General features: G+C 47.3%; 1 protein-coding gene across 3 annotated transcripts in view; it reads right to left on the reverse strand.

Moving 5' to 3' along the window:
- Positions 1-591: 591 nt before the first annotated feature.
- Positions 592-13,999, reverse strand: part of PRKCQ (protein kinase C theta) — a 92,757-nt gene continuing 79,349 nt past the window's right edge. The window contains exons 14-16 of one of the 3 annotated variants that reach the window (XM_014577273.3): positions 10,132-10,320; positions 6,222-6,350; positions 592-3,802 (exon numbers count right to left, since the gene is read on the reverse strand). In XM_014577273.3, coding sequence (XP_014432759.1) covers positions 3,647-3,802; positions 6,222-6,350; positions 10,132-10,320 — 474 coding nt within the window. In that variant the 3' untranslated portion in view covers positions 592-3,646. The remainder of the gene's footprint in view (positions 3,803-6,221; positions 6,351-10,131; positions 10,321-13,999) is intronic. The other 2 variants (XM_075925986.1, XM_075925985.1) reach the window with 2 other exon arrangements.

Raw genomic sequence — 13,999 nt, forward strand, 5'->3', positions numbered from 1 at the left:
CTGGGCTGGAATTCCACAAGCAGGAAGGGAAGTGATTTTATTGCTATTGATGTCAGGGTTTTTTTTTTTTAACATGCCCACCCCACACTCTTGATTTAGATACAAAATCAGATGTTTAAAAATGGGCACATCAGTTCCCCCTGGAGGAACCTAATGGGAAGTTTCCTTCTTCCTAGAAGTTCTGAGAACTTGCAGCTTCCATTGACTTCAGTGCAAGTGCCAGTGAGAACTGAGCCATCCTCTTTTGCATGCCCCATTAAGACTTTCAGTGTGGGATTTGGCCAAATTCTGCTTCTGTGGGGGCACTGGCAGTTTAGCCATTGACTTAAATGGGAACTAAACCAATGCTGAGAGCTTTATAAAACAACATACTAACGTTAAGCCTCTGTAAGCATACTTGGAACAGCAGGGTGGATATTCGACCCCTCCATTATTAAGCCCTGCATGACGATAAGGAGAATTAGAATCTTTTCTTTTATCCCTTTTTCTTTCTTATATTAAGGACCTGATGCTTGAATAAACTGGCATAGCTCCACCGACTTCAATGGAGTGAATCTGATATGGAGCTGGCCCCACGGTGCACAAACAAATCCCTCTATTGACGTCAGTGGGAGGCGCATGCTCACACGTAAAGGTCCAATTTGGTTTGAGAGCTGCTGTTGCACAGAAAGAGACATTTGTTCAGCACAGTTTTTAATATCCAAATGCTTCCGGACTTTGATTCCTTACTTCCTGGGAGAAATGCCCCTAAACAAGACTCCGAAGCTCGCACCTCACAGTTTCAGTGGCTTTTCAGAGCATCTCCTTTCTTTGTTCTTTTACCACATTTGCACACATTTGCCAGTCATACACAACATTTTATTAAACTGTACAAACAGCACTGACATTTTAAAAATTAACGATTCTAATTAAACATGATGACTAGCTGCAAAGAGTAGGCACAATTTTTCCCTACAATACATATACAGCACAAACAATGAGTTATCAAGAAGCATTTGACTCACATTACTGGGATTTCTTTTTTTTTAAAAAAGGTGGTTAGATCTGTCTTAGATTTTCATGCTGCTGCCCATCACTGTAGCATGCTGAGTGTCTACTCCCTCATGTGGGGCCGTGGTCACTGACACAGGTATCCAGAACGTGGTTGTACAGATAGAAAGCCTAAGACAGTTTTAACTGTCATGAGTCTCTAAGTTTACATTGCCCTTGGAAACCCCTAAATATTCACTCAGATTCCCAGCTGAAATAAACCAACATCACTCCACTGAAGTCAACAGAGCTACAGAGAGCAGAGAATCTGGCTCTGTATTTCTGCTTTGACATAACCAGACTAAATATTTCCATTAGACTATCATAAAAAGCAGTAACTTAGAGGCATTACATCTTTCCATTTCTATCTCTAGAACGGCATCTCAATAAATAGGACAAAGGTTTCACAAATCTCAGAAGACAGTGTACATTTATTGTAAATAAAGGATTTCCACTAAAATCTCATTATTGCTATATTTTTTGGCCCACCTACATTCCTACAAATGCTGAAACAGAACATCATAGGTCAGCAACTTGTCAACAGTTAGGAGAAAATAATTCTCATCTCATGCAATGGATTGTCTCATCTTTGGAGTGTTGTGTGCAATTTTGTCCTTGCAGAGTACTGAAGGGCAGGGTTGAGTTGTTTGGACTTTGAGAGTACTAATTACTCCTTTTCAGTGCTACAACTGAAGGCCCCATCTTAAAATCCCTAAATAATGTTTTGGGGAGAGTTTCTCTGGATTTCTGACCATGTGGAAGGAAAACAGATTCTTCCAAAGAGAATCTAGCTCAGATTTTACCCTGAACCTGGTGGATGCTGGGACAGGAGTTTACCGAGTCTTGTGTGAATACCCCTAGGGTATATCTACACTTAGAACTGACGGTGTGATTCTCAGCTCGAGGAGATAGGTTGACGTTACTTCTGATAGCGCTAGCACACTAACAACAGAGTGTAGATGCAGGAGGGTGGAAGTGCCCTAAATGTGTGGGAGATGGGCAGTGGTGCCAGAACCATGGCTCTGCCCCCATCTTGCTCCTTCTCTCGGAGGCCACACCTTTGAACCGCCCCTACCCCTGAGGCCACACCCCCAAACAACCTCTTTCCCTCTCCCCAAGACCGCACTGCTGCTCACTCTTCTCCCCTCCTCCTTGCTCTCCCTTATGATCAGTGAAAAACGGAAGGGCACAGTCCTCTCTCTTTGAAAAGTGCATCTGTGTTTGTGTGGGGGGGAGGGGAGGGAGATGATCTCCTGGCATCCCATTCCAGCACCCCTGTGCAGATGCAGCACTACAAGAGACTGGGGAAGAGGCTTGCCTCCCTGAGTATGTCTGAGATGCCAGGCATGTACTTGGGGCAGCTCAGCCCTTCAGATGCTCACACAACCACAGCTACACTCTAATTTTAGCACAGTGGCTCAGTCAGAGCTAGCCTGGATACCCACACCTCCAGCTGCAAGCATAGACACTGCTGAGAGGCTCAATAAAGCTCCTAATTGAGCCTCAGAGCATTGACCCAGGAGCTCAATTTTTAGTTTACGTGATTTTTAAAACACATACATGACAACAGCCTGGGCCAATACCTGCATGCACACCGAAGCAAATCTAACATTTATGTGCATGCAAGTGTTGGAATGTGCACCTGCAAAAGCTGTATGTATGAAGGTTTTTTGTGGGGACAAATTCAAACGTTTGCATAGAAAAAGGTTTTTTAAAGCAGGGGTGGGGAACCTAAGGCCTGAGGGCTGAATGCAGCCCCTGGCTTGCCTGGATCTGGCATCTGAGGCTTGGGGCTCCTCCCTGGCATTGGGGTGCCAATGCTGGTGCTCTAACCTTCCCCCCAGCATCCTCCCGCAGGGCTGGAATACACCAAATTTATCAGCCTCGGGCCTCCTAGGTCCTGGTGTGCAAGGGGAATGTGGGAAGTGTCTTTCTCCTTCTGTTAAGGGCCATGTCGGTGAAGGGTTTTTGTTTTTTTGTTTTTCTCACTTTTGTGTGGCTCCTGACTGATTTTTCTGTGGGTCAGCGACCCCTGATCCAAAAAAGTTTCCCCACCTCTGTTTTAATGTGTGCAGGCCTGTCTATGTCTTTGCAAAATGCCTGTACATGTGCATGCAATTTTGCTGGTGCACAGGTGGAGTGTACAAAGAGACCTCCCTAGAAAGGTAACTTTCTAGGAGGTCCTAATTCTTGAACACACATCCGGCAATGGAAGTTTTGCCTGAATAAGAACTTCAGGGTCAGATACTGGAGTAGCAAATTGAACAGCAGCACTAGGGCTGAAATGTAGTTGTCTTACATGAGGTGTCCCACTGATTATATGTATGAATAAGGTGAACAGGATTTTGTACCTGCTCCTTTTCTATTGCCTTCAAATTCAAGAGCATCCAGAAAAGAGAAAGAGATCCAAGGAGACCAGAAAGAGAGTTGGTCATTAGTGAAGTACTTTGACATCTGCTACAGGATGCAGCCAGGTGGATATCCACAATACGGGTTTAGCTTTCACTGGTGAGTGCTTCTGTTTGTTAACCATTCTTAGCTTTCAGTTAATAGAAGTGTTACTCAAATCAATTCACAGAATTCCTCTTGACAAAGAAGGTGCCAGGGAGGGCAGATCTCAGGATAACATCCTCTCCATTTTAGGGTTCACAAATGAAAAGTTGCTGAACATATTCTGGTCCATGCTGTTAATCAGCGCTCTGTCTGCACAAGACAGTCTAGGTTTTTCATTGAGAAATTCCTTGTCAAAGTTGCTACAGTCACTTGAGGATTTCTTCAAGAAGAAAGCAGAAAAGAATGAAAAAAAAATCAGATGTTTCATTTCAAAGCATTTGCCTTTAATCTAATCTCATCTCATGTAATCTAATGGTATATTTCAGGTAGTGTTTCTGAACCTTTTATAAAGTACCCCTTTAAAAATATATATTATAAGTATCCCCACTACCTACAGTTTTCAGATGCACAATTTTTTTCTACCATTGCAACATATTTGTTTAAACAACTTAATCGTAGGTGGTGAAATTTTTGGGTGTAAAAAGTATAAAAATAATAAATCACTGTAAAACTTAAAACAAAAATTCAGTTTTCTCCAAATTTCAGTTGTATTGACATACCCCCAGACTTCACTCAAGTACCCCTAAGGGTACTTGTACCACTGGTTGAGAAACACTGATTTAAGGAACCCATAACGTTGGTATCTAAGGGCATGTCCACACTACAGTGTCACAGCTACTTCAGGCAGCTGAGCTACTGTAGCACGATAGTATAGACAGTTCCTGTATCGATGGAAATGATTTGGGGATTGACATAGTTAATCCCCTTCTCCACTAGGCAGCATGGCAGAATAATCCTTCCATTGATCTAGCCACATCTACACCATGTGATGTGTAGATTTTTCACAGCCCTGAGCAATGTAGCTAGTTCAATCTAATTATTAAGTGAGGACCAGGTCTACGGCCAGGACTACAATAGACCTGGAGGCTCAGTTTAAAGTATGCAACTCCAGCTACATCGAATACGGAGCTGGACTCAACCTACTTCAAGCTGAGCTTGGTGGCGTCCCTACAGTACAAGGCCAATGGGAGCAAACACTCCCATCAACTTCCCTTACTCCATGCATCAGCAGGAGTACTGGCCACCAGAAAGGGTGTCCTCTGAGTTTGATTTAGCGAGTCTTAACCAGACTGTGGCACCATCGGTCTTCCATGGAGTGAAGACATGGCCTCGGTAGCCATCATCCTGATATTGGTTAGCTTGATATAAAAATAACCAGCAGCTTGGTGGCAATCACGTACCTATGACAATAGTATCTAAGTAATTGGGAGATTTTATGGGCAACAGTGTATGTGTGACCCCAATTAATTCTATCGTGTAGGACATTAGCAAATGAGTTTCTGTAAAACAGGGATAATTATGCTTATGTATCAGTCTCTGCAGGCTAATTAGCTAGTGTTTGGAAATGACTTTGAAGGGAAAGGGATCTATATGAAAGCGGAATTGTAAGCGCTATATAAATGCTATTGCTATTATCCGCAACATCAGTGTTCTCCAGATTTCATAGAGAAGCTAATGGCTTGATTTGGTTTTGAACCTCAATTCTGTGTGTCGTAATGAAGCAGAATCCCAAGGGGCCAATGCTTAATTTTGGAAAGAGGTGCCGGGATTCAAGCAACTGGTTTACATTCATAACAAATGCAGCAAGCCAAGAAGTGCAGAGATTACCAACTGCCACGCCTACAGGTGTTGGGGCTCAGCCTTGGCACAAATTCTGAGGTGCCAGAAGTGAGGTTTAGCATTTTCCCATTTGGATGTCTATGGGTAGGCACTTCAGTGTATACTTAGGCACTTAACCAAAGGCCAGTATTGTCTATCCTGCATGTGCAAAGTCAATCCACGTTCAGACCGCAGGGCCTGATTTGCAGAAGAGAAGGGAAGAGTTCCCACAACTCCAGGTGAAGTCCGTAGGTGCTGCAAGTGGGAAATCAGCACAACTGAAAATAAGGCCCCAAGTGCCTAAAAGTGGATTGATTTCCCTGACGTGAGACCCTGAAGCGTGAAAATGTTGCCCAGGGTGTCTGACTTGAGATGACCACAATTAGAAAGTGTTGGTCAGAATCCCATTGATGCTTTCCTGTCAAGCTGCTCTAATAGGCTGCTTGCAAGGGTGGTGGGTGAAGGCAAATCCCAGCCCCGCCCCTTCTTCCCAAGCCCCCGCCCCTTCTTCCCAAGCCCCCGCCCCTTCTCTGTCCACTGGAGCCCAGCCCTGCACCCCCTATTCCCTCCATTATAGCTGCTGCCACCCCCAAAACCTAGCACATCCCCCTGCCTCCAGTGCCAGGCAGCTTCACAGCTCCAGCTCCCCCACCCCTCAGCCCCAGCTATGACCCCTGGGGCAGCTGCACCACAGCCCCAGCACTCCTAGCCAGCTGAGCAGCATAACTGGTTGGAGCACTGGGCAGCTGGGCAGCCACACCACAGACCAAGCCCGGCAACCCCGTGGCCCCAGCCTTTCCGGCCAGCAGGAGCATATTAGGTGAGGCCACCTGTGTCTTGAGAAGGCAATGCCTTCCTTTGCCTTGATTACTCACTGCCCGTGGCAGCTTGTACCTGCTTCCATATGGTAGGGAGAACGCTGGGGCAAAGAACGTGGTAAGAAAAGCGTTTGAGAGGCGAACCCTGAGATTAGTCCTTACCACTCTGGGTTTGAACGGTGGCTCCACTGCCCGCTGTTCCAGAACCTCCCAGTTGATCTCCTGGAAAAAGGCGTGTTGGCGGATGTTGCCCTTTGCTCCCAGCCTCCTCTCAGGTTCTCTCACGAAAAGCTGGAAGATAGCAGAGAGACGAGGCCTTTATTCTACAGCGGACGGCGCCGTCTGCACCAGCACACAGGTAGCCACGGTAGCTCTCACCCATGGGAGCTCTTCTACCCAGTCAGAATGTGACTCTTGTTGGCAAAGTGGTGCTGATTCCTAGCCCCACTGGTCAAGCGGGAAGGTGCATCTTCTGGCCCTGTCCTCATTATTTCTGTCCGATGTTGGAGGCCAATTTTTCAATGGCTGCCACTAAGTTCTGCCCTCAAAATGTATAGGGGCCCAAGCCAACGGTATGTACAAAATAGGTGCTGAGATGCACAGTTACTGCGCTTGTTTGCCCGCACAAATGCTTGTGCAATTACACAGGTGCACAATCACCCGGGTGAGTGCAACCCACACACCTTGTGGGTATGGGTGGGAGGTATCCCACGCAAGGGAAGGCCCCCCATTTCCAACAGCCTATATTCCAGCTCCAGGCCCCTCTTGCTTGCGGTTCCTATGCCAGAAGCTGAGGCAGGCAGGCGGGGGGCCATGGTGTGCTGCTGGGGCCGTGCTATGCCATCTGTCCTCCAGGTGCTGGGGCTGCTCCCATCGCGTTGCCCCCTGCCTTGCGCTGGGGCTGGCACCACTCCAACTGCACCCCCCTGCCCAGCACAGATACTGGTGGCTGGGACAGCTGGGGCCATAATGCCTGGCTCTCCAGAGCACCAGGGCTAGGGGAGGATGGAGCTGTGTTGTTTCACTTTCTAGTGCTCTCAAGCCAGGAGGGACCGGGGCTGCACTGCCCTGGAGTTGGGGTTGGTAGCTTGGGGCAAGGGCCCATGGCTTCAATAGGGGCTGGTCTTCAGAGAGTACAGAAGGGGCATGGCCTCAGGCAAAAGGGGCAGGGATGGGTTGGAGCCAGCCGCCTGGCACCAGGGGTTCACTCGCTGCCCATGTTTGTGGGTGTGGTGGTCTGTCCCATCTAGTGTCACCAAGACTACTTAGAAAGAGACTGAGTCTGCTCTACAGGCATAGCTCAGAGCCATCCAGCGTTAGCTCATATGCTAGAAGCTTATACACTAAGCTCTGGAGATCATAGAATCATAGAATAATAGGACTGGAAGGGACCTCAAGAGGTCATCGAGTCCAGCCCCCTGCCCACAAGGCAGGACCAAGCTCCGTCTACACCATCCCTGACAGATGTCTATCTAACCTGTTCTTAAATATCTCCAGAGAGGGAGATTCCACCACCTCCCTTGGCAATTTATTCCAATATTTGACCACCCTGACAGTTAGGAATTTTTTCCTAATGTCCAATCTAAACCTCCCCTGCTGCACTTTAAGCCCATTACTCCTTGTCCTGTTCTCAGAAACCAAGAGGAACAAATTTTCTCCTTCCTCCTTGTGACACCCTTTTAGATATTTGAAAATCGCTATCATGTCCCCCCTTAATCTTCTTTTTTCCAAACTAAACAAGCCCAGTTCATGAAGCCTGGCTTCAAAGGTCATGTTCTCTAGACCTTTAATCATTCTTGTCGCTCTTCTCTGTACCCTTTCCAATTTCTCCACATCTTTCTTGAAATGTGGCGCCCAGAACTGGACACAGTACTCCAGCTGAGGCCTAACTAGTGCAGAGTAGAGCGGCAGAATGACTTCACGAGTTTTGCTTACAACACACCTGTTGATACAACCTAGAATCATATTTGCTTTTTTTGCAACAGCGTCACACTGTTGACTCATATTCAACTTGTGGTCCACTATGACCCCTAGATCCCTTTCCGCCATGCTCCTTCCTAGACAGTCGCTTCCCATCTGGGATGTCACATGTTTTGTCTCTGCCTTTCCCACTCCCTGCCAACCTCCCAGGTTCAATCCCGCCAGTCAGTAACTGGGGTCTGTCAGTGCTCTGTGAGAGAGAATACTTTGTAAATAAATCTGAGGAATCAGCATTGGAAAACTTAGGCCTTGAAGGATGGCTCCATCCTAAGGCGGGTGTTGCCCTAGCAACCAAGCAGTCCAGTCGTCTGGTCTTGCATGTCGTGGGGCTCTCTGAGTTAGAAAGGCGGCTGAGTTGTGGCAACACTACTGAGAAACCACCCCTTGAGCTCTGTGTGTTGTCTCTCCTTCTGACAGCACTTTCACCATGGCCTAGGGGCGGCCCAAGGGACCAGGGCTTTCCCATTTTTTACTGGCTGTAAAGACGAGCAGGGGCCTCGGGAGAAGAGGTGGCACAGGGTGTGTGGCCACAGTCCAGGTCCTAGAAAAGGACGGAATGCCTATGATACAGTTTTTCTCCTGCGGGCACCTAAATGGGAGGAGAATTGGTCAGGACTGTGCAGAGAAAATGCGTTTTCACTAGACAATGCCAATTTGACAAAAATGAGACTTTGTGTGGTGGCCCAAAGGTCACCATTAGAGAGACCAAGACATATCCGGGGTGATGAAACTTTCATTGAGAGAGGTTTCTTATGTCCAGGATGGAATTTCTGCTTAGAGCAAGACAGACACTTCCCTCTTGACATCCAAAAGGTCCAGTGAGGGCAGCCACATCTCAGCAGATTCTAAGTTCAAGTTCCATCTCTCTCAGACCAGGCTAGTGGCTACAGGTCTCTCTTACTGTGCTTTCATAAACATATTTGAAAGGCCTCTGTTGTCGTCCCCTTAGAGAACAGGACAATTTTAAAAAAATATTGGAAACTTTTGCAGGACAGAAAAAAAAAAAATTCCCACCCACCTCTAGTGGCCAGATTTTCCAAAATGCTTAGGACCAAACATCTCCCATAGATCTCAGCACAAGAAATTGAGTGGTAAACTCTTTGGCCCCAGTCGTGAGGTCTTTTGAAGAATGGGCCTTTTATCTGAAACAGGATGCCTGTCCTTTGGGGCAGGACCATGTCTTTAATGTGCATGCTCCTTAGCGAACACACAGCTGCTGCTCAACAAATAATAAACAGCAATAAGGTCTAGGGCCCAAGGGAGACAATCCCAGCTACTCTCATTTGCAGCAGCAAATCCTAACCTGGCCGCAGAGCTGAAATAGACCAAAGGACATTGATTGCACAGCTGTAAGTCAGGTATGCAGAGTCCGCTCAGCTAAAATGATGTGCTTTTTCTAACGGAGCTAAATAACATGTTGAATTATACACATTCAGTGATAATGGGAACTGATCATCAAGGGAGTTTGATGATGAGCAACAAGGATAAGTTCCGTTCCTGAGACTACATTAAATAAAGCGAACAAAGGCTCAGTCTGCTTGTGCAGAAAGAGGGCATCATGCACATAAAACAGATGCCTACTCAGGTCTTCGTGATCTCTACTTTCACACTGTGCATTGTTTAAGCAAGACTGTGTGTACTTCATTAATGTTTATTATTCTTATTATAGGGGTTCCTACAGGCTTGAGTCTTACTGCGCTAGGTGCTATACATACATAGAACAGAGAATTCTCTTTCTCTATGATTATTATTGATCGAGTGTGATCCATTACCATGTGACTTTACTGACATATAAATAACATGGTCCTTCCTTCAAGTCCAAACCAAGCAGACTAATATGAGACATGAGAGAACATGGTGGGGAATGAAGACAACATGGAGATCAATGTAAGCTTAGGACCGAGAGGGCTTTAGCTCAGACCCATTGTGCTCTGAGAGTCTTGAAAAAAAGCCCCACTTTATATAATCAAAATTATTTCTCACCACTGTACTCACTGCACGCCAGTGAGGAAATGCAAAAATCAAGGCAAGAGGTTAGCATTCTGGCAAAAAGTAGTTGACCTGTAACAGTGGGAGGGCTGTGCTGTCTTACCTTCACTAGGATGTCTTTTGCATCCTTGTTGAGCCAGCGAGGGTAGAATGGATTATCCATGCGGATGGACTGGAAAAGCTCCTCTTCATCTTGACCATGGAAAGGAGACTGGCCAATCAGCATCTCATACAGAAGGACGCCAAACGACCACCAGTCAACCGCAGTGTTGTATTTCTGCCCCAGCAAAATCTATGGCAGAGGGAGGTTGGCAGGGAGTGGGAAAGGCAGAGACAAAACATGTGACATCAATAGTCTATTAGATGGTGTCCAATGAGCGGCCGGACTTGGACCTCTCTACAGCTGCGTGGACTGAGAAGAACAGGCGCAATGCTATTCTAACCGGCAACAGGATGATTTCCCACAGCAGCCTCTGGTTGGCATAGACTCACCGGCACACTCTTCTCACAGGGTGTGTCTACACTACAGAGTTTTGTCAGAAAAACGGCCATTTTCCTGACACAACATGAGTTACATCCACACTGAAATCGCTTCTTCTGAAAGTAAATTGAAAGAACAGAGGCGGGTTTTCGGCATAGGTAATCCTCTTTCTATGAGAGAGAGCTCTTTTGGAAAAAAGGTGTGTGTGGATGGGAAAGAGGGAGTTCTTTTGAAAGAAGAGGAAAAAGCACAGGTGCCCTGGTGGCCACTCTGTCCATAGTAATCACAGCTTACATGCGAGATAGCGTCCACACTGAATGGTGTGTGTGAGCCATCTGGCAGGTGGCAAAAGATACAGGTGTGGGTTTGCTGGCAGCCACTGTTTGAATGGGAAGGGATATCTCCCACCGAGGCCAGTGAGATAGGGCAACATGACAGTGTTTCAGTGCCAGATGTGGGATCGAGGCCTGGTAAGTCAATGGTGTTTTAGCAAAGGCAGATTGCTGGTTGGGCCCCAAATGCAAGTAGATAACATTGGATACTTTCTGTCCACTCTGGCCATCCTGGAGCTGAACCCATGGAACTATGGGAGCGTCGGGCAGAATTCTTCCTGGGGGTTCTGAGAAAGCTGCCTCAGCTCTGACATGGTTCGCTCTAGGGCAGGAGTGGGGACCTCAGGCCCAGGGGCAGGATGCAGTGCCTGGCTTGCCTATATCCAGCCCCCGAGGTGCAATGCTAATCCCCCCAGCACTGGGGACCCTGTTTGCTGTGGGACTGGAGCAACAAAATCTACTAGCCTGGGCCCCACTAAGCTCTGGTTTTTAAGGTGATCGTGGGGAGTGTCGTCTTCTCAGTTAAGGACCACATCAGTGAGGTGTGGTTTTTGTTGTTGTTGTTGTTGTTGTTTTTTTGGCTTCTCACTTGTGGCCGTCGACTGATTTTTCTGAGAGTCAGTGGCCCCTGACTCAAAAAAGTTTCCCCACCCCTGTTGTAGGGGTTATGCCAGCCATACCCAACCCTCATCCCTCCCTTTCCCACCCTTTTTCATTCAGCTTCTGCCCACTGTGAGTTGTCCATATTAAGAAATGGAGGGGAAGTTCATTATGCTCCTCCCCTGTGCCTACGAGTGCAAATCCAGCCACTGTGTGTGTGTGTGTGTGAAGCAGTGTGGTCTGGAGAACAGAGCACTGGTGTGGGAGTCAGAATACCTGCAGGCCATTCCTGGCTCTGCTACTGACCTACTGTGTCACCTTGGGTGAGTCAATTTACCACTGTGTCCATTTCCCTTCCCACCCTCCATCTGCCTTATCTAGTTAGCTTGTAAGCTCCATAGGACTATGCAAGTCTAGCACATGGTAGAGTGGAGCCCCAGTCTCAGTGAGGAATTCAAGACGCTATCTCAATACAAATAATAATAATAATAACAAATAACTGTGTCACTGCAGGGAATGGATTCTCTTGGAGGCACTGACTCTGGTATTGGATCACAAAAAAGGTTTCTTTAAATGAATGCTGAAGCTGAATAAAAGCCTCTGGCAACTTGATTGTGATCTCGTGGCCACCAGCGTCAAGCCGCTGTCGTTCCAATGACTCTGACAGAGCTGCTCTTGAATTGCACTGCTACAGCTGAGATCAGAATCAGGCCCCCGGAGTGCAGTAAAAGATTGACAAAATACAAGGTGGGGGGAAAACAAAGTGTTTAAAAGCTGTCTGGCAAGCACCAGTATCTATCATGACAACACTAAACTCAGGGAATGGAGGGTTGAAAGACAAAGAAATGGATTACAGAGCAAATGCCATGCATGATGCTTTGAAGGCTCTTTCTTGGGGTCTCTTCCTTCCTGAGAAACCTGTGGCTTGCTGACAAATTAGTCGAAGTCTCTCCACAGTAAGATCTCTGTGTGCTTGCAGCTGGAGTGAACACACAGCCAGATCAACCACAAAGGCAGGAGCGCCAGAACAGGGTGAGGCCAGGGGGAAGATGAATGTTGGGGGGTGGGCCATGGCGGTTTTGAGGCATACGCAAAATACGTGGCTGCATAGAGCACTCGAAAATTGTGGGCACCAAATTTTTTGGGTGCCCCTACTCAGCCATGTGTACTGGAATGCCTGAGTGAATCCCCAGGCCCACAGCAGGAACCATGCAGCTGGCAGGCAGGGAAGCAAACGAGAGAGCCCCAGGCTCCCAATAGGAGCCAGGTGTGCGGGAGGGAGGGAAGGAAGGAAGCCCCAGACCCCCAGCAGGAACAACAGACTGGGGAAGAGGGGGAATAGGAAGGCACCCCTGGCAGGAACCAGGGGAGGAGGAGAGAGAAGCTCCTGGATTCTAGCAAAAGTTGTGCGGGGGAGCTGTCTAGATGCACCCTAGATGCCCTAGTTCAGGGAGCACTAATGCAGGCACTCATCCATCCCTTTTACAAAAAACCCTTTTGATCCATGCCTACATCCAGTTGAACTCAGGGAGGATTCAGTTGATCATTCCAGATTTTCTATTGAGTTTCACGACTGGTCACTTTGATCTCATGAAGCGGTGAGGAGTCCTGTGGCACCTTATAGACTAATGAAGCGTCGAGGAGTCCTGTGGCACCTTATAGACTAACTGAAGTGTAGGAGCATAAGCTTTCATGGGCAAAGACCCACTTCGTCAGATGCATCTTTGCCCATGAAAGCTTATGCTCCTACACTTCAGTTAGTCTATGAGGTGCCATAGGACTCCTTGCCGCTCTTCGCCGCTTTTGCAGATTCAGACTAACATGGCTACCCCTCTGATATTTGATCTCATGGTATTTCTGTCCCCTGATTGGATGAGCTACCTTTAAGTGAAATTCATTTCAGGCGGGAGCTGATTATAATCACAGATCAAATTTCATTTCTTGATTCAACCTCTTAGGCTGCAAAGTCTGTGGTCCACAAACCGTTGCCTGATCAACATTTCAGCTGTAGGAATGTTCACAGGCTTAGGCACTGACTTCTCATTTTCCTTGGGTTGTTCCACCCCTGCTTTGCCCAAAGGCCCTATCCTCACTCCACCCTTCCCCAAAGCCTATCCTCATTTTACCTCTTCCTGCCCCTGCTCTGCCCCTTCACCCCAAGGCTCTGCCTCTTCCCACCCCTGCATCACTCATTTCCTGAGGTCCCTATCCGCCTGCTGCGCCCTACTCTCTGTGTTCCCTCAAGTTCCTCCCTGAGACACCAAATAGCTGTTTGGTGGTGCAGTCGAACAGCTGTGGCCCTGGAGACAGCACCTGTGTTCACAGACAGCAATAAAGGCGACCAACAATCCAAACTGAAATCCAACTTCTAACTAGGGAAACCATTTGCAAAGAACAGGGTGTGCTTTTAACCCCGCTCTTCAAGTGATTAATCATTGTGTTTCCTCAAAGAAAATGAAGCAACCACAGGACTACATTATACCTTCAGTAACAACCGTGCAACCTCATTGAACGTTAGTGGGCTTTGTGCAGATAGGACTGAGCACAGATTTGCCCTA

This window comes from Pelodiscus sinensis, chromosome 1 (genome assembly GCF_049634645.1).
Source record: "Pelodiscus sinensis isolate JC-2024 chromosome 1, ASM4963464v1, whole genome shotgun sequence".
In the NCBI taxonomy this organism is placed as follows: Eukaryota; Metazoa; Chordata; order Testudines; family Trionychidae; genus Pelodiscus; species Pelodiscus sinensis.